This window comes from Antechinus flavipes, chromosome 1 (genome assembly GCF_016432865.1).
Source record: "Antechinus flavipes isolate AdamAnt ecotype Samford, QLD, Australia chromosome 1, AdamAnt_v2, whole genome shotgun sequence".
Lineage (NCBI taxonomy): Eukaryota > Metazoa > Chordata > Mammalia > Dasyuromorphia > Dasyuridae > Antechinus > Antechinus flavipes.
In genome coordinates, this window is record NC_067398.1 from 359,810,314 (window position 1) to 359,831,925 (window position 21,612).

At 33.4% G+C, this 21,612-nt stretch overlaps 1 protein-coding gene across 5 annotated transcripts in view; it reads left to right on the forward strand.

The window, feature by feature from the left end:
* DYM (dymeclin) overlaps positions 1 to 21,612 on the forward strand; it is a 590,636-nt gene that overhangs the window by 414,137 nt on the left and 154,887 nt on the right. For all 5 annotated transcript variants that reach the window (XM_051969633.1, XM_051969632.1, XM_051969635.1 and 2 more), the window contains one exon: positions 1,842 to 1,944. In XM_051969633.1, the coding sequence (XP_051825593.1) occupies positions 1,842 to 1,944 (103 nt within the window). The remainder of the gene's footprint in view (positions 1 to 1,841; positions 1,945 to 21,612) is intronic.

A 21,612-nucleotide genomic window follows, 5' to 3' on the forward strand; every position in this document is an offset into this window, starting at 1 on the left:
AAACTGAGGCTGACCCAAAGTGATTGCCATCCAATAGTGACTGGACAAATCAGTGTGTTTTTCTGCATCTCAGTTTTCTTTTCCATAAAATAAGAAGGTAGGACTAGTTCAAAGGTATCAAAATTGGAGTGCATCTCAACCAGATTAAAATGTAATGGAAAAGCTACACCCAAGGGAAAGAACTCTGGGAGATGACTATGAACCACTACATAGAATTCCCCGTCCCTTTTGTCCACCTGCATTTTCGATTTCCTTCACAGGCCAATAACATGATTTCAAAGTCCGACTCTTTTTATACAGTAAAATAACTGTTTGGACATGTATACATATATTATATTTAACTTATACCTTAATATATTTAACATGTATTAGTCAACCTGCCATCTCGGGGAAGGGATTGGGGGAAGAAGGGGAAAAAATGGAACAAAAGGATTTGCAACAGTCAATGCTGAAAAATTACTTATTCATATATCTTGTAAATAAAAAGCTATAATAATAAAAAAATGTAATGGAAATATTTAACCAAATAAATAAAAATACAGTACCATATAAGTGATATTAATTTGAGGTTTTCTAAGTCTATGCAATCCATTAGGGATCATTTCTATTTGAACTTGACCTTACTGTACCAGATGACCTCTAAGGTTTCTGCCAACTCTAAATCAAAGATCTTGTGAACCTGAATTTTAGAACTATTATAATTTGTCATCTTCCATTTTAACACTGGAAGTACTCTTTAGTACTGTTGTGTATATTATGTCTGTCTCTGATTAATTATAAGTTCTTTCAGGGCAGAAATTATGTCTTTTACTTATTCTCAGTTCTCTAGAGTTCCTGGATACTTACATGATACCCAGTATGCATTTTTTTTTGCATAATTACACTATGACCTTAATATCTGGCTCATACTTATTGATTTTTAAGTAATCAGTTTCTAAAGCAATGATTTGTTTTGCTTTTATTTATGTAACATCTACCATAATGGGACACATAAAGGCTTTTTCTAAGAATTGTCACAGGCCTAGAAAAGAACATTCACAGCCAATCTGGTGCCACATTTAATTATTCTAATACTAAATTCAGTTTTAAAATAAAGCCCCGGTAGTATTTTGAAGAAAGATGTCAAGAAGTAACAAATATATTTTTCAGTTGATGGAAAAAATATATGCTTAATTGAAAAGATAAGGATAATTTATTGGATTTTTTAAAATATATTTTTAAAAATTCTCTAGGTAAGTGTACCTACACCTTTCTCCAGCTTAATCCTCACACACATGAAATGTAAGAGAGGTCATAATTCACTAACAGAATATCAACTTTAAGATCAAATTCTTGGCATGTTAATAGTTTATCATTTCCTAGAAAAGTAATCACATGAAATCAGAGTTCTTCTGGCTATTAATCTGCCATCTTCTTTAAGTCAAAAGGAAAAGTATTTTTATTAACTAAATTATTGTTTTTATTATTGTTATTGTTTTTACAGTATCATTATAGTTTTGATGCATATTTTAATAGGTAGATTCTGAACTGGAAACATAAAACTATAACCTTTTAAACCTCTAGTAAATAATTTTCCCAAATGTACAACAAAATTTGTAATCTGTCAAACTTCTTCCTATTGTCATTGTGCCCTTATAATTTAAACATATATCTAGTTTCTGATTACATAGAAAGTATTAATATTCAGCTAACAGAAACCTAAATAGACATGTACATTTTAAAAGACTGCCATACAAGAAATAATATGGTTTTATCTAGAAACTAGATCATTTGAACTTTGGTTTTCTTAAACTTTTTTCTTTTGCTTTGTTTTTTTTTTTTTTTTTTTTTTTTTTTTTTAGTTTGTTTTCTTTGCTATCTAAAAAACACAACAAAGTTCTGGAACAAGCCACACAGTCCCTGAGGGGTTCTCTGAGTTCTGATGATGTTCCTCTGCCAGATTATGTAAGTATTTACCTTAACTTACTTTAACTGTGTTAAAGTATTTTCTTTTAAACATCAAACTAACAAATGGCAACATCTCTTTTCCTCTAAAAAAGTCTGAAATTGTGATGACCCAGCAACCACCAATAGCTAAATAAAGGAACTTCTAAGGAATGATATCATGTCTGAAATTGAAGGGAAAAAACAAAAATGCATGTACAAATGGGGTGGGGGTGGAATCCAACACCACCTAACAACCCTATGCAACAAGACTTCATAATTAGGCACCTTCTGGGGCTTTATTCAGTAAGTTCATAGTTTTCAAATGATATTGTTAGAAAAATACATGACTTTCATAGGTTTTACAGGATTATTCTTTTTTTTAATTTTATAATAACTTTTTATTGACAGAATCTATGCCAGGGTAATTTTTTACAACATTATCCCTTGCACTCACTTCTGTTCCAATTTTTCCCCTCCCTCCCTCCACCCCCTCCCCTAGATGGCAAGCAGTCCTATATATGTTAAATGTGTCACAGTATATCCTAGATACAATATATGTGTGCAGAACCAAACAGTTCTCTTGTTGCATAGGGAGAATTGGATTCAGAAGGGTTTTGCAGGATTATGAGGTTAGAGTAAGTCTCCTGTCCAACCCCTTGAAAGTTGAGAATACTGCGGCCTAGATATATCACTAGATTGCACATAGTAATCTATTTATTGATTGAATTACTATAGCACTTTAATATCCCTGGCTCATATTTCTTTGTTAAGTTATCAGCTTCTGGAGCAATATGACTATTCTACCTCTTTTTTTTAGATGGCATTTAGCATAGCATTACCTATAAAGGCTCTATGCCACCTGTAATTATTTCAGCACATCTATTAAACATTCTCTTTTTTATGTCACTCCATAGATTAAAACTTGCAGCAAACTAAAATTCATGTTTCCATTGTATCTTTGGACCTTTTTTATTGTTAAAGCTTTTATTAGATTTTTTTTAGATGATGAGAAAAATCAAAATAATAAGTGGCTTATCCATCTTTTAAAGCTGGGTCATGGCATAGAAATTAAGTTTCCTGGCTCACTGAATATTATGCTAGAACTATGCTTTCTTCCCTATCACTCTTTTAGCATGCATCATCAGAACTGATCTTGACCATGCACAAATCATTGTTCAAATGATTTATAAAACAGACGTATCAGTCATCTGGAATAGCATATAGCTTATTCGATCAATTTTTTTCTTCGATTCACAATACAAACATACAGATTATAAGAGAAGTCATAGTTCACTGACAGAATATTCAACTTTAAGACCAAATTCTTGGCATGTTAATAGTTTATCATTTAAACCAAAAATTTTAGCCAATTATCACTACAGATTTGAAAAACAGTATCTGTAAAAATCATTTTCAAAAATCATATGCAAATCTATAGAAAGCATTAATCATCACCAAGTAGAAAATTACCTAGAGAGAGAATTTTCTTTATGGTTCTAAGAGTAGAGTCCTCATTTTTTTTTTTCCTTTTACATAATATAAATACTCTTCTAGCACCAATTGAAAAAGGAAGGAAAGGAACTTATGACTTTGTGCTTCTGAGAAGATGGAAACAATTCTAATGTATTTTGTTTTCCCCATTTGGGGAAATAAAGAAATTAAACAGTTTTTAGAGCTGCTGTGAACTGTCTCTGGGCAGTGCATACACAAAGCAATGGCAAACGGTGCCTTAATGTTTCACTTTGTCATCTTTATGCTTTCTGGACATGAAAGCATCTGAAAAAGATGAATTTTTGTCATTGCTTTTTTTTTCTTCTCCATCCTACTCTTTAATGGAAATGATAATAAACTATGAAGTAACAAGTAGACAAAGCAAAAGTCATGCTCCTCTATCCATAGTTGGATTCATCCATTCCTAACCATTTAAATCAAAGATTTAAATGAATGAATATATTTATCTCTCTACCTATTTATATAATATTGTTGTTACATTATATATATTTTTGTGTATTTTATAATTGTATTTCAATGTAACATTTCTTTAATAATACTGTGCGTTTCACTTAATATATTTAAAAAGAGTATTGATTCATAGACTTCCAACCTGCCAGAAGAGTCCTTGAAACAAAAAAGGTTAAGAACCTCTGTTGGAATCGTTACAAACTGCTAACTTATTAGTTCCAACAAACCTCTAGTTTAAGTTGATGGTGTTTTCACTTGAAATTTAAACTGCCACTTGTCTATTGTCTTATTTTATTCTAGGTCCAGACTAATTTCTTTTGGGCTATGGAATGTATATTCACATGGCTGAAATGCCAATCATATAATGCCTTAAGCTTGGTGTAACAGTCAACAAACACTTAAGTTCCTCCCAGCACTATACTAAGTATTGGGAATACAGAGAAAGACAAAAACAGCGTTTGCTTTCCAAAGCCATGTATATATGCAAGGGGAAGAAGAACCTTCTGTGCATGGGGGATAGCCAGTGAAAAGGCAGGGTTAGGAGTTGGAATGTCCTCAGTAAGAAGCAACAGGAGAGTGGAAATATATAAGAACATTGATGAAGTTGGAAAGAGCCTAGTTGCAAAGGACCTTAAAAACTAAACAGAGGGTTTTATGGAGATAATCAGGAGCCACCGGAGTTTGTCTGGGGGCCAGATTTGCATTTTAGGAAACTCATGTAGACAGCTAGCTGGAAAATGGAATGGAGTGGGAGGAGATTCCTGATAGTGATAAGATATCACTGGAGTTTATTAAGAAGGGAGGTAGGAAGAATATGACAGAGTGGGAATGTTGGGAGTATGCTAACCTTTGAGAGTTGAATTCAGGCACATTATCAATGGTCCACTAAAGAAGACAGATGTTTAAACTGTTTAGGGCCTTCCCTCAACATCCATCCTAGCAACAATTTGAATCAACCTGAATATGAGATTCAGGAGACCAAGATAACAGTCAGAAACAGGTAAAGGAATATCTTGAGAAAGTCCAGATGAGGCAGGAGTGGGCAACTGGATCTGATCCAAGAACATATTCTGGAACAGAAACCTGATGCTTGGATCCAAGACTGATACAGAGATTTCTTAAAAAGTCTCAAGAGCAAGAAGACAGACAGGCTATATCTGTGACTAATACAAGGGTCCCTTGAAATTTTTCTTGAAATTATGTCTTGAATTAATGATTGAATTTGAATATGAATATGAAATTGAATGTGAATATGAATTTCTTAAAATATGATTACATTTTATAAGAGAAGGTGCATACTTCTACTTAAAATATCTATCTTTAATTAATAATACAAAACATAATCCTCAAAGTCCTTTTTCTTGAACAAAATGCATGTGTGAATGTTAAAAAAAACCTTTTATTGGTTTTCATAGTGCCAAATTAAAGATATTTCTCCATTTTTGTTGACCAAAAGTTGACATGATGGAAGGCCATGGTGGAAAGATAGGGAGATTATGCACCTAAAAGATGATGGATAAAAGTATGGAAGAAGGCAAGACAACCCAATGTCTCAGAGACTCACTTAATGATAAGATAAAACCTGTAAAATCGTCAAAAGGTCTTATTGGTTGGAATAGAAGATGGCAATCATTCAAGTATCTTTGCTAAGAAAACCCTAAATGGTGACGCCAAGAGTCGGACATGACTGATGTCAACAATAATGACTTGTTGGCTGAGAAGAACAAAGATCGTTTAGGGAAGATTAAAGGAGTGTAAAACAAAATTAGTTATTTAAGAAGAAGTATAATCATCATAAATAAAACTTTAGGGATGATGGTGAGAGATCTACAGTAGGCCTTGAGTTTTTAGACTGTCTTAGATCAAAAATTGAGATTCTATTCCTGAAATCTAGTTCTCTCTTAGGGCCTTGTAGCATATGAAGGAAGTTATGTTTAGCTTGGCACTCATGAAAGACTCCACCCAAAAGGAGTGAAAAATCTTGTCTTTGGTTCTAAACCTAATAAAGGAGGATTTTTAAATCCAGTAGCCAGAAATGTCCTGCAGCCAAAGCCCATCATTTTCTGTAAGGAACTAGTGGTCAGTGAGCACAGAAAAGATAAATTAAAACTGGTTGCCCTTTAGTAATTTTATAAAAAATGATGTGTAAAGTCTTCACTTGAAAGGCTTTATGCATACTAGGCAGCATTGAGGTTATTTTGCCTGTCTCCTGTGATTTACATTATATTTCTGAGTCTTAGAGCAGTACTGATATAAGACTGTGGGAACAACATTCAGTCTTGACATCAGCTGCTGATAAACAAAGTTTGCTATGTGCATCTATGACTTGAATAGATCCAGTTTTCTTTCTTTTTTTTAATTTTGGTAATAGCGTGCCACCCCATTGAGGTGTTATGTTTATGGTTCCATTGTGTCTCCTTTCTCCTATGAATCATGGAAACTATTTTTGAGGTTTTCTGTAGGAATTCAGCAATTGCATCACATATACTAAGCTCTTTTCAGACCAATATAATCTCTCAGTTCATTCTGCACCTGTGTTGACTTGGTTATAAGACAAATCTTCATAACTGTATTCTGGCAAACTACATATATTCTTGATGGAAATAAGTGAGTAAAGCTAAGAAGAAAGTATCAAGTTAGAATTCCTTTTGTTTGCCTGATAATATTGTGTTTGCTCTTTTCACTTTAGTTATTTGGAGTATCATAGTGTTCCTATGTTCCATTTCTGCCCGTTTAAATCTTAATTAACTAAAATTCTGAAGGTTCATCATCAGCATTTGTTACTATTTCAGGGGGCCATGAAACCACTTGGTTTCTCTAGTCAACCAAAAAATGAGGCATTTGTAACACTGAAAACTCTGAAGGTAATTATTAATAAAAGGACAGCAGGTTAAGTTGAACTTCTGGCAGATGTTTAAATTAAATAACTTAATTTTATCATACTTTGAGTTACTTAAAACTGTTTTCTCTAGATCGAAAACAAAAGGAAAGAATTTTCATGAAATGTGAATGGGATTCTTAGAGCATCTGTTTTCTAAAGATGATATTTAAAATTCTATTCTGCATCAGCCATTAAAATTTCTACTTTTGATAGTTGTGGACAAAAACACGCTGAAATGGGAGATGCTTCATATTGTGAACTTGAATTTTGCAACATCTCTGAGAGAAGTCATCAAGATTAGCTTAGGAATAGTGACAGTTGCTAAGAAACATTCTATGTTTCTTTGATCTGAAACATGATAAAGGGAGACATTAATCATCTCAGAAGAAACTTAGCACTTAAAAAGCACTGAAATTTTGGCTTCTTCAGTGATAACGAAGTGTTTTATTGATAAATTTCAGTACTCAAAGACTGCATGAGGGAATTTCATTTTTGAACCTACCTTCTCATCATTCTCTTTTTAAAAATTGGATGAAATAAGCTATTTTTTCCTCAGAATTTTTACCTGACAATATCCAATGCACTTTTTTCTTAGTATTAATCCTTTAACTAAATTTTTGTTGTTGTCTTGTTTTTCTTTATATGGAAAAGAATTGAAAGGTTCTTCAACATTGGAGTTCCTGAATGCATACTTTTTGCACCAGGAATGAATGAAGTATATTAGGAAAAAGTTCAAACAAGTACTTAAAAATAAGTATATGTTTTTTCTTTTCACTGCAGTACATAGAGTACTTTTACTGTACCCAAAGATTTTTTTAGTTTTTAAGAAAATATTTATCTGCACTATCTGCACTATACTGTATAATTCACAAGTCAGTTGAGTTGTTACTCAATCCAGAAGACAGGTAGCAAGTTACAAAAACATTAGTATCAACACTTTAGCATACCTTTGTTTGACCGAGTATCTCAGAGAACACCAGAAGCTGCATCTCAACTGAGCCTTGGATAATGAGAAAACTAGCTTAATGAGGGCAAGAATTACATTTTCACTCTAGGTTCCCCTCCACATGGTGCAAGTCAGAGAAGATGGGAAAGCAAGTTCCTTTAGTGTATCCCCTGGAAACATACCAAATTTTGATTAACTTGAGTATACTTATTTGCTTGTGAGATTGAAAGAGATGTATCTCTAGTAGTAACAATAATACTACCAGAGGCCTCTTCTTGGAATGCAAACAACCCCAAGTTCTCACCAGCCTATCAGCAAAGTATAGGATCTGTAGGCTTTACTCACTGAGGAAAAGCTTCCATTAAAGCCCCAAGGACAGTTTTGCTTATTGGTCTTTCAAAGATAGCCTAGCTATTGAAGTCTTATTAGCTAGCCATGGAATGATGTATTTGGAGAGCACAGCAGCTCCCAGCAATTCTTCCCTGAGTTGTAGAAGAGTTGCCTTATACATCAGTTAAATGAAGGTCCACACAGACTCAATTATAGCTTCTTGAAGTCAGATCACCTTGCATGTAGGATTGCTTTAGAGTTTACAAGTCATTTCCACATACATTATTTTATTCCATTTACCTCATAAAATTGCTGTGAGAAAAATGCTTTAAAACTTTGAAGAGAAGCTCTGTGGAGGAGAGGAATAGCACTGCATTTGAAGTAAAAAGATTGAGTTTGGAATCTGAGCTGTAATATTTGCTAGCTATGCAACCAGGAACAAATCACAGGACCATAGATTTAGAGCTGCAAGGGACCTTCAAGTCTGATCTGTTCACTTTGGATAGGTTAGTTAACTTGCCCGAGATAGTAAAAGAGCCAGGACTCAAATCTAAAACTTCTAAATTCAGATCCAAATTTCTCTCCCATAAACCATCAAGCACTCTCTCTCTCTTTGCCCTCCAACACTCAGTTTTCTCATATTTAAAAATATACAGTGATATTTGCTCAACCTCCTTAAGTTTATTGCAAATGCTATCTAAATCTTTAAAGTGTTGAATCAAGTATCCCAAAAGTCTTGGTGCATTACAAATATGAATTATTGCTCTATATAAATGTGAGTTATTACTTGCCCTATAGAAATGTGAACTAATTGATCACATAATGTATAGAATCTTAACTTTGAAGATTCTTATATGAAACATATGCCTGATACTTAGGATCTTAGTTCTTATTGTTTTATTAATAATAATGTTATTTTATTATTTCAGTAATATATCTTTCTTCAACCAGTTCCAAGAGACCTCATAACAAATATATGAACAAGATGAATGTTATCACCTTATATTATATGAAAATATAGAAGAGCAAATAAATACTGCCATTTGTTTTACTTCAGGTGTCTTTTCCAATAAGGAAAAGAAGTAAATTGGCCTGGCCCAGAGAAATTCAATAACTATATCTGAGTCACCCAGCATCAGTAGAAGAAATAGAAATAGTATGCAAGAATCTCCAGTGCTATTACTCTCAATCTATTACTTACTTAAATACTGACTCCTGACCTTATGAAATAAATATGATGCTATTATAATCCTATCAGTAATCCTGGGACTTTTGAATTATTTTCTTAATAATGATAATGGATTTATTTTAAATGTCCAAGCCAACTTGGTAGGTTCTCTTTGCTAGTAATGTTAAGAATTTGTCAGACTGGCTAAGATTAATAAATACAGTGTGTCATTTTAGAGGAAACTTTCTGAAGGTAAAACTCAATTACATTAAGCTTCATTTGTACCATGCTACTGTACTTTTAACTTCTAAAAAAACTTGCACAAATTCTTTATTTTTTCTTGCTGATATTACATTGTTTCATTGATATTAAAACAGTACTGAATTCTATTTATAAATTTAAAAAATGATAGACTTAGCTTTTCTCAGAAATTCAGTGATTCAATGTAATTCCAATAAAATTTGGATGGAAAATGCCATCTACATCCAGAGAGAAAAAAAATTTACACAAGATGATTTTGTTAGTTACAAATTATTTCTTCCTCAGTTTTAATAAGAAATTCTCAAAATTAATGATCCTCATCCCAGTTAAATGCTTTGCTTTACTATCAGCCATTAATGACTTTACTCCAGTCCCATATTTTGTTACCAGTCCCATATTTTAAGCTATCCTGTAAACAGATTATTCATGATTTAACAGAGCCTATACTTCACTAACTGGCATAGCTACTACCATACTCTGAGAAGATGTCAAAAGGAACCTTTGGTGGAAGAACAATATATTGGTAGTAGAAGACATGTCTCTATGGTCCAAGATTGGAAAAGGATTTTATGAAGGGTCTGCATTTTAGGTGCTCAGGTCAATTTGCTTAAGCAATTCTTCCTTATTGACCAAAGATCAGTTTCTAGCTAGTAACTAGGAAAAGCAATACCAAAGCCAAAATAGTAAGGTGCTTCTTGAATCAATCTATATATAGTTATAAATCAGCGAGCATTTATTAAGCACCCTCTATGTACTAGGAGCTAAGTGCTGGAGCTGTATAAAAAAAGGGCAAGATCAGTCCCTTCTCTTAAGGAGCTCACAGAATAGATTGTCTGAGCTGCTAAGATGGCAAAGTAAGTGAATTGCTAGCACTTCCCCATGTTTACCTTTTAGGCAACCCAGATTATTGTAAAATACCTCATGGGAAAAACAACTGACCTGGAAAATAGATCCAGGAGAGACATAGAATCGTTGGACTACCATGGCTGAAAACCATTATCAAAAAGAGGATCTGACTATCCTTTTTAAAGAAATTTAAAGAAACTGCCCTGATATCCTATAACCAGAAGACAGAATAAACATTGAAAGAATCCATCAATCATCTCAGAAAAGACATCCCAAAACAAAAACTTCAAGGAACATTCTAGCCAAATATAAGAACTATCATGTCAAGGGGGAAAAAGTACTACAAGTGGCTAGAAAGAAACAATTCAGTTATCAGGGAGTCGTAATCAGGATTACATGGGACTTGGGATCTGCAACATTAAAGAATCAGAGGCCATGGAACATGATATTTTGGAAGACAAAGGTCCTAGGATTACAACCAAAATTCACTTACCCAGCAAAACTAGAGATAATATACCAAGGGGGAGAAAGTGGTTATTCAATGAAATAGAAGGATTTCAAGTTTTCATAAAGAGAAGACCAGAACTAAATTTAACAGTTTGACCTCCAATATCAAGATCCAAAGGAGGCATAACCAAGTAAAAAGGAAAATGTAAGGGATTCAAAAGAGATAAATTGTTTCCATCCTCACACAGGAAGATGATACTTGTAATTCAAGGAGCTCGAAGTCTAATAGGGAAAGCAGCATGTAAACAACTACATATAAACAAGTTATATACAAGGTAAAACTGGAAATAATCACATAAAAAGGCAAGAGTATGAAAAATTATTGGGAAAAGTTTCTTGAAGAAGGTAAGATTTTGCTTGAGACTGTGAGTTTTATAACTGCATTGTTAGAGGATATTTCTTCACCTGGAAGTTCCTTATACCAACAAAAATCACAAGTCCAGTTTCTGATATTGCCTTATAGGATTTTTTACATCAAAGTATATCCCAATTTATACCTCAAGATCATTCAGGATCATTACATTTCTAGAAAATATAACATTAAAAATAACTCCAGTTCAATGACCCTCTATAAAATGAGATTTATGTTCACCAAAGGTATTTGCCACCATAATGGAGATAATCTTCTAGGATCAGTTCTCAGTTTTAAAAATGGGAAAATAAATCATTGAGATTTACATATTGAAGAAGAAATATGTACCTAACAAGTAATCTAGCTCACCCAGCTATCCATATCTAGTTCTAGAGAGGAGCAAAAAAAGTAAAACCAAGTCCCCAAAAAAGCAGTTGTAGTTTCTGGCCATAATAAATCAATAAGTCATAATATCTGACAGATTTTTATGAAATGTACCTCTTTCACACCTTCACTTACCCGAGACTCTTTCCCCAGTAGAATCTAAGCAATACTTAATTAAGAACAATACTACTTCTATATTCAGGATCTCAGTATGAATTTTTTTTTGGTCCAACATGAGAAGAAAATGTACAGTTTCTAATTGAACCTTTTTAAAATTATTTATTTTTAAGCAGTTGGGGGTAAGTAACTTGCCTAGAATCACACAACTATTAAGTGTTAAGTCTGTGAGACCAAATTTCCTAACTTTAGGACCAGTGCTCTATCCACTAAACCTTCTAGTTGCCCCTGAACCTACTTTAAAAGTATTACTTTTGATTGTGAAGTTCCAAATGAACAGGAACCAAATCTTTAAAATGGTACATGATACAAAATATGATTCCATATAAAAGGATAATGACGAACTAAGTTACTGCTAAATCCAGAGAATATCCTTTAAAACCTAATATTTGTATTTGTTATCCTAATAATTTAGTATTTCCTTAAGGGATCCTCATCATAATCCATCTGTTCATGTCTTTCATATGATACCATGATCTCATGTTAGCAGCCTCCCTTACATCCTCTGTAAAAGGCATGTGTATCAGTGGATTACTCTCCTGGCCATATGTCATCCTTTATTCTTTCCACATGACCACATTTTTCTCTTCCTGTATACAATTCTTTTGTGGCATCTTTGGTTCTGGTTCTTGAGAATTCTTCATTGACTATATGATGTAATGTGTTTACATTGATTTTCCCTCTATTGTCCTCTGTGGGATGCTTATTTTTAGTTCTTTGGAGGAAATAATGTTCCACAATAATGCTGCTACGTAGCAGTAAAATGTTAATATTAAAAGGATAGGCCTTTGTTATTATGGGAATTTTAGGATTAGTAAAAGAGCTATGCAATTTCCTGAAGATAATCCAACACACTCTTGTCTTCCTCATCTTCCACTCTGGATAGAACTTATTGTCCATGTCCACTAAAATCTACTGTCTCTAGAATAGATACTGTTGTTTGGGCTCTTCCCAAATGCATATTGAAATCTGTCTAATAGAATAATCTTCATCCACTTGGTGTTTCCTTTGTGCTGTAATAGCTTTTTTTTTTGAGGCATTACAGATTTCTTATATACAAATAGGAGTATTAATTGTGCCCTTAACATCCATAGAGAATCTCCCTGCCTTGAACTTTGCAGCTCCATTTTTATGGTGGCAAATGATTTTTATAAACATATATCTTCCTGTGTTATGCCTCACCTGAAGTTTATTCTCAAAGGATCGTTGTACAGGAGTTTTTTCTGTTGTTACATCTTCCAAGGGATCCTGAATGATCTTGTGATGTGAATAGGGATACACTTTGCTTTAAAAGATTCTATGTGGCAACTTTTTTTTCTACCAAGTTAAATGCTTTTTCTGGTCAAGCCTAATGGGATCTTATGCAATTTCCATCTTTTAGAGAATTGTGAAATGGTAAAGATGTGGTTCATTTTTGTTGTTGATGTTTTTCAGTCATTTTAGTCATGTCCAAATTTTGTCACCCCATTTGGGGTTTTCTGTGCAAAGATACTGGAGTGGTTTGCCATTTCCCTCTTCAGCTCTTTTTTTGCACATGGGGAAACTGAAACAAACAGGTTAAAATGACTTGCCCAGAATCACATAGCCAATAAGCGTTTGAGGCCAGAATAGAACTTAGGAAGATGAGTCTTTCTGACTCCAGGCCCAGCACTGTGCCTTATGGCACCATCTAGCTTCCCCCATTCTGCCTTATTACTTGCAAAACTCTATTTTTTTCCTGCTAATATCCTTATTTGATGATATCCTTTATTATTATTATAACTTTTTTATTTACAAAACATATGCACAGGTAATTTTTCAACATTGACCCTTGCAAAATCTTCTGTTCCAATTTTTCCCCTCCTTCCCTCCCCTAGCTTGCAGGTAGTTCAATACATGCTAGATATATTAAAGTATATGTTAAATACAATATATGTATACATATTTATACAGTTATCTTGCTGCACAAGAAAAATCAGATCTAGAAAGAAGGAAAAATACCTAGAAGGAAAACAAAAATGCAAGCAAACAATAACAGAAAGAGTGCAAATGCTATATTGTGGTCCACATTCATTTCCCATAGTCCTCTCTCTGGGTGTAGCTGACTTTTTTCATTAATGAATAATTGGAACTGGTTTGAATCATCTCATTGTTGAAGAGAGCCCATGTATAATGATCCCCTGGTGTATAATGATCCCCTGGTTCTGCTCATTTCATTTAGCATCAGTTCATGTAAGTCTCTCTAGGTCCCTTTAAAATCATCCTGTTGATCATTTCTTACAGAACAATAATGTTCCATAACATTCATATACCACAATTTTTTCAGCCATTCTCCAATTGATGGGCACCCACTCAGTTTCCAGTTACTAGCCACTACAAAAAGGGCTGCCATAAACATTCTTGCACATACGGGTTTCTTTCCCTCCTTTAATATCTCTTTAGGATATAAGCCCAGTAGTAACACTGCTGGATCAAAGGGTATACACAGTTTGATAACTTTTTGAGCATAGTTCCAAATTGCTCTCCAGAATGGCTGAATCTGTTCACAATTCCACCAACAATGCATCAGTGTCCCAGTTTTCCCGGATCCCCTCCACCATCCAGCATTATCTTTTCCTGTCACCCTAGCCAATCTGATAGGTGTGTAGTGGTATCTCAGAGTTGTCTTAATTTACATTTCTCTGATAAATAGTGATTTAGAGCACCTTTTCATATGACTAGAAATAGTTTCAATTTCTTCATCTGAAAATTGTTTATATCCTTTGACTATCAATTGGAGAGTGGCTTGATTTCTTATAAATTTGAGTCAATTCTCTATATAATTTAGAAATGAGGCCTTTATCAGAACTATTGAATGTAAAAATGTTTTCCCAGTTTATTGCTTTCCTTCTAATCTTGTCTGCATTAGTTTTGTTTGTACAAAAAGTTTTTAATATAACCAAAATTAGAAGATATCCTTTATTTGTAATAACTTTCACAAAGATTTTTATCTTACTTTCCATCATATACTTTATATATCATTTCCTCAATATTGTGTCATGCTCAGCAGACATCTTTTCTCTATATACCTGGTCCAGTGTGGCTGTTTTTCCCATCTTTGTTCACTTTAAGGCTATTAATACCTGTTCTCTAAGCACTTCAAGAACTCTGGTGTTAAGGTCCAAATGTGGTAGTTCCACTCTCACTAATAAAGAAAATAGTTTATTGAAATGGTTTCTACAAATCTTTTCCATTTTTCTTCTGTGTATAGTTTTTCTTCCATTTTTATCTTTGAATGCCCCTAGGGTGACTTTATTTCATTAGATATCTTACCAAGATTTTTTTTAGAATGGTTTTACTCACCATCATTTCTCTCTGCTTTATGAGAGGATTTCATTTGTAATCATTTATCATCATTCTACGTAAGATTTTATAGGTGAATTTTATATTGTAACTTGTTTTTGCCTTTAAAGCTCTTATTTGATGATACCGCCTATCATTTTAAAAACACATTGAAATTTTATTTTTAAAATTAATCATTTATTTTTAACATTCATTTTTTTCAATTTTGAGTTCTGAATTCTCTCCTCTCACGTCCCTCCCAGACCCTTGAGAAGGAAAACGATATACTATCAATTACATGTGTGAAATCATACAAAATATAAAGAAAGCCTAAAAAAATTATACTTCATTCTGCACTCTTCATCAGTTCTTTCTCTGGTGATAACATTTTTTATGATGAGTCCTTTGGAATGATCTTGAGTCAGTGTGTTGATCAGAATAGCTAACTCTTTTACATAGTCAGTTGTCTGTATTCTCCTGATTCTGCTCACTTCCCTTTGCATCAGTTCATACACATCTTCCCATGTTTTTCTGAGATCATCCTATTCAACATTTCTTATGGCACAGGAGTATTTCATCACAACCACCTATTACAACCTGTTCAGCCATTCCTCACAATTTCTAATTCTTGCCACCATAAAAGGGGCTGGTATAGATATTTATGTACAAATAGACTTTTTTCCTTTTCTTTGATGGTCCTGCTGGATCAAAGGATATGTATAGTTTGGTTGCCCTTTGAACATTATTCCAAATTACTCTCCAGAATGACTGGAGCAGTTTACAAGTCCACCACCAGTGCATTAGTGTCCCAATTTTTCTGTAACAATACTAACATTTGTCATTTTCCTTTTCTGATGTGCTAGTCAATGTGATAGATGTGAGGTACCTCAAAGTTATTTGAATTTGCATTTTTCTAAGCAATAGTAATAGAGCATTTTTTTTTCATAGACTACAGATAGCCTTTATTTCTTCTTCTGAAATCTACCCTATCATAGCCTTCGAATGTTTTTCAGTTGAAGAACAGTTCTTATTTTTCTTCAATAGTATTTTATTATTCCAAATACACATAAAGATAGTTCCCACCATTTATTTTTGTAAGATTTTGTGTTATAAATTTTTCTCCCTCCTTTCCTTTGCCTACCCCTCCCCAAAACAGCAATCTAATATCTATTAAACTGTACAATCCTTTAAATATATTTTCATATTTGTCATGTTGTACAAAAGGGAAAAACCATGAGAAAGAAAAATCAAACAAACAAAAAAAAGTAAAAATATGCTTTGATCCACATTCAGACTCCCTAGTTATTTTTTGGATGCAGGTGATATTTTCATCCCAAGACTATTGAAATTGTCTTGAATCATCACATTGCTGAGAAGAGTTAAATGTATCACAGTTGATAGTCACATAATTTTGCTGTTACTGTGTACAATGTTTTCTTAGTTCTGCTCACTTATCTCAGGAGCAATTCAAGCAAATCTTTCTAGGCTTTTGTGGAATTCACCTGCTTTAATTTCTTAAAAAACAGTAATATTGAGCAGCGAGGTGGCGCAGTGGATAGAGCATCAGCTCTGAAGTCAGGAGGACCTGAGTTCAAATTTAGTCCGAGACACTTAACACTTCGTAGCTGTGTGACCTTGGGCAAGTCACTTAACCCCAATTGCCTCAGCAAACAAACACACAATAATATTCTATTACATTCCTATACCATAACTTATTCAGCCATTCCCCAGGTGATGAGCATCTTCTCAATTTGGGTATTTTCTATATCTAGTATCTATCAATTCCTTTCTTTAAGACAGTATTCATGACAGAGATTTAAGCTACAAGTCTTTTGAATTATATGTTCCTATATGTTTTTCCCCCATATTCTCTTTTTTCTGTCTTTGCCTTGAAGTTACTAAATATCAGAGTGTTAGTGTTGATTTGAACTGGAGCATCTTTTCAAGTTCTTTGCAGAATTTCTCTATCACTTCATCTTCAGCAATCACTGTTGGTACATAAGCAACATTTCTTCTCATGATAGTCTTCATGTCAATACTTCATGTAAATTTTTACTACAGTGGTCTGGTTACTCCCGTAGTATGTCCACTAGTTGATCATTAGACTTGTATCTCAGTTTTAGAGTACCTGTAATCAAATAGAAAAGTATTGATTGTCTAAAAGTGGTGTTTATTCTTAATATGTCACCATCCCTGTAAAGCTAGAGAGGACTGTACAGGACTGACATCCATTTTAAATTTTTTCTTTATTTCATGGGTTATCAGAGTCAAAAAAATTCCATCACTAGTAACTTGTGAATTTCCTATTAATGTGACTCTCCATAATTAATTAGTCTTCAGAAAACAAATTCTTTCTTTCACCAGGGATATGACAGAATCTATCAGAGCTGGTATTCTACTGTCATCGCTCACAATGGAGAACCTAGGATTACATCCACATTATAATGAAGCAATGCAACAAGAGTTAGGGAACAAAAGTTAAATATTCTCTTCTCCTATTATTAACCTGTTAGTCTCCCTAGATTATTATGCTTTTATCTTCTTCAGACTAATCCTATGAAAATAAGGTGTTTTAACTTCATTGACTCTTCTACTTTTTTCCCTTCTTAATTCTTGAGGCTCATCCATAAAAGTTTCTTGTAGTTACTCTATAATTTAACTTTTTGATTTTTTTTCTTGAATGGACAGAAGTCTTCAGAAAATTCCTCCAGTTATTTGTCTCTTATAATTGCTTCCTTTTTAGTTAGCATTAAAATAAATAATTTTTTTTAAATCTTTCTCAGTTTTAATTCTTTAATGGAACTGCCATTTGGATGTTTATCTATGTATCTTTGAAGTCTCAACAGTGTATTAGCAGAAGTCTGATCCATCTTTTGAAATATGTAGAGCAAAAATATAATTATATATATGTATATATAAGTAAAGGGAGAGAGATTAGACATGTTTATTTAACTATATAGTATACCTTGAACTTACTGTTGTCTCCATCAAAGCAGTTACTATCAGATAACATATTTATTCCAAAGATGTTATCTTGACTTAATTTTTTTGTAAATTTTTCTTTTGGAATTATTGACAGAACTTGTTCCTTTTTAAATTTTTAAAAAGATATCTCTAGCTAAATCAGCAAACATATTAAGCACTTAAGGGGGAGTAATTAATGGGGCATAATCCCTGCCCTCAAGGAGCATAGTCTAATAAGAGAAGATAGGATAATTAAATAAGTAAATATGGTACAGAGTAGAATGTGGTAAGTACAAAGGACCTAGTCTGAACCTTTTATTCCATTAGTATGGAAAATGCCTGCTGAAGAATCCCCCTATAACAATTCATTTCAGCAGCTCCTTTACAATTTATAGTCTTAGAAAGTTGCCTAAAGTACTGAGATTATTAGTTAAATGATTTATCATGAGTCACACAGCCAGTTTATGTTCAGAAGTGGATCTTAAAATACAGGTTTTCCTGACCTCAAGGAATATTCTCTGTCTACACTATGCCCTGCTGCCTCTACATTCAAACAAGTTAAATAGGAGTTCAGAGTAAAGAGAATATGCTGGGATCTAAAATTATCACATCTTCATAGAGAAAACAGCACTTGAACTGGACCTTGAAGAGTTTTGATACATAGACATTCTGAGGAGGACATTCTAGATAAAGGAATCAGAAATAGTAAAGGTACAAAAGTAGGAAAACAGAGGGCCCCTCGAGGAACAGTGGTTAGTCTTAAGTCAACTGAAGCACAAGACACAATATGAAAGAAAAGTAATGAGAGGCAAAGTTACAGATCCAGGTCCCAATTACAAAATGTAAAAATTGAATATCTTCATGATGGCAAAATTTTACTTTTGATTGAATTTGATTATTTTTTAAATAACCAGAAATAACATAGACCAATATCTAGATGGTCAAGTTGGGGAAGGTACCAAACATATATAGATATATAGATATGAATGTATATATATATATATATCTGCAAGATTGATTTTCTTGGTTTACTTGTAACTTGCACTGACAACTAAGTTTATAAAAGTCATTAGTATAAAAGTACTAATATAACATACATGTATTAGTACATTTGTTTAAAACATTATACCATGTAAGATCAGAAAAAAAATTTTTTTCTCTTTCCTACCTAGGCTGGAAGTTGGCCAGTCCTAACAACTACAGAGATGACTTAGCCCCCTCTCTTCAAGATTTTTCTTTTTAATTATCTTTTAAAATGCTGAAAGAACTTTTATGTTCTTTCCTTCAGCTTATAAAAGAAAATAGGATGTTTCTGCATTGAAGTCTGGCAATGATTAATTAACTTTCCAAGTAGAGTTTAAAGAATACAGACAAAATAAGCCATGCATATTAAATTCAGTAGCAATGTGCGATGGATTTGTGAGAAACATTGATCAGAAGCTTATTTTTCTTGGCTTCTTACCATTACAGTGAAAAATTTCTTACCTGCTGTGCAGAGCTAATGTTGTTTGAAAACCTCATGTCCTACAGTGTCACCAAATTGCCTTCCTTTTAATGAAATACCATTTTTGCTAGTACCTTCACGAAGTTTTTCTCTCCTTTTCTTCCCTTTCTGCCTCAGTTCATATTCTGTCATAGGAGCAAATCAAGTCCACTATTTAGAGTTTTCTTTGATTTATCCTTGATTTATATGGTAAATAGAAAGCAGCTGTCTATTTAAGCATCTAATTCTTGAAACCATAGGCCCCTCGAGCATCATCTGGAAATAATGTAACTTGTAAAACAAAGCTAAGAAGAAAAAGCAATGTTTGTTTTATGTGGGATGAATGATTTCAGTTGGGGTCCTTTAATTCGGCCATTATGAGGGTTATTAAAAAACAGTATTACAAAAGTGGTTTAAACGAAAAGAATTTTTTTGTAGCTAGTATCTTATTATTATAGTTGATTATAGTCAATGCAGCAAATACTTTATAAATGGTCCTTCATTTTAGTTCCCCCAACAGAGATACAAAGGACTAGTAATCTTCTCCTTTACTATGTGATTAGAAATTTTCTTTCTTTGATTAATTTCTACAAACAAGTTATATTTGAAAATTCAGTTCTGCAGTTTTAAAGTGAAAATTCTGTGGAGCATTGAATAATGCTTAAAAGAAGAATTCAGAATAAGAATAGTTGTGGATCAGTTTATGAACACACAGAAACAATCTAAAGAATTTCAATACCTCTAATGTATACATATATACATGTGTGTCTATATATACACACACACACTCTTATACATGCATATATTTGCACATGTATATATCTATGGTATATGTATATAATTATTGACAGACTAGCTGGTGATTCATTAAGGTTAAGTGAAGGGAGATTTTATGGTAGTAGATGAAATTGACATGGAGATGTATAGGGAATTGTTTATAACATAAAATTCAAAATTTAAAATCTTGGCATTATCTTTGATTTTCCCTTCTTCCCTACTTCTCAGAAAACAATTTACCACCAAGTAGAACTGGATCAACTTAAGTAGTATCCCTCCCCTGGAGTCATTTCCTCTCTTTTCCCATTACCACCACATTATTACAAGCCTTTAACTACTTTTCTGGACTATTTATTGCAAGTTTCCTACTGAATACTGAATTCCTCTCCCCCCCTGTTTTAATCCATATTCTATACCATTGCCAAATCAATCATCCTTATGCAGAGATCGCTCAGGTCATTCTTCTCTTCAAAAATATTGTGTCTCCCTGTTCCCTGCCAACTGGAATTTAAACTCCTTTTTCTCATATTCAAGATCCTCCTCAACTCATTGCACCCGCTCTTTCTTTCCAGCCTTATAGACATATACACACTGCACACATATACAGTCACTTGCCAAATATTGCCAATTCCATCTTCATAGCATCTCTCCATCAGACTCTTTCTTTCTCTTCACACAGCTATCACCTTAGTGCTTACCCTCATCTCTTCTCATTGGACTATTGCAGAAGCTTTCTAATAGTTTGTCCCTGATTCAAGTGCCTCCCTTTTTTAATTCATTCTTCAAAAGGCTGCCAAAGTGATATTCCTAAAGCACAGGCCTAACTAATCATGTCAAGAAAAGAATTCCAAATGCCCCCTTACCTCTAAAACAAATATAAACTCCCTTGTTCTTTTTAAAGCTCTTTGCAACTTGGCTCCAACCTTGGCTTCTGTCTTAGTAAGCATTATGTTCTTCAACATCCTGTGGTCTAACAAAATTGTACTGTTCTGTACCTCATGCAGCATTCCATCTCCCTTCTTCATGCCTTTTCACAGATTGTTTCTGGAAGCCTGGCACATGTGCCCTTTTCACTTTTGCCTCTTAGAAACGCTGGTTTCCTTTAGGGCTCATCTAAAGTTCTGCCTTCTACAGGAGTCCTCTTCTCATTCTCTCAGTAGTAAATCCCTTACCTAAAAAAATTACTTATATTTATTTTATACATTTTATACATACTTATGTACATTTTATTTTTCTGAAATTTAAACTTCCTGAGAGCAAGAACTATTTCATTTTTTTCTTCCTATTCATCTCCACTGCCTAGCTTATGGTGAACATTTATTACAATCTTTAATGATTACTCAAACTA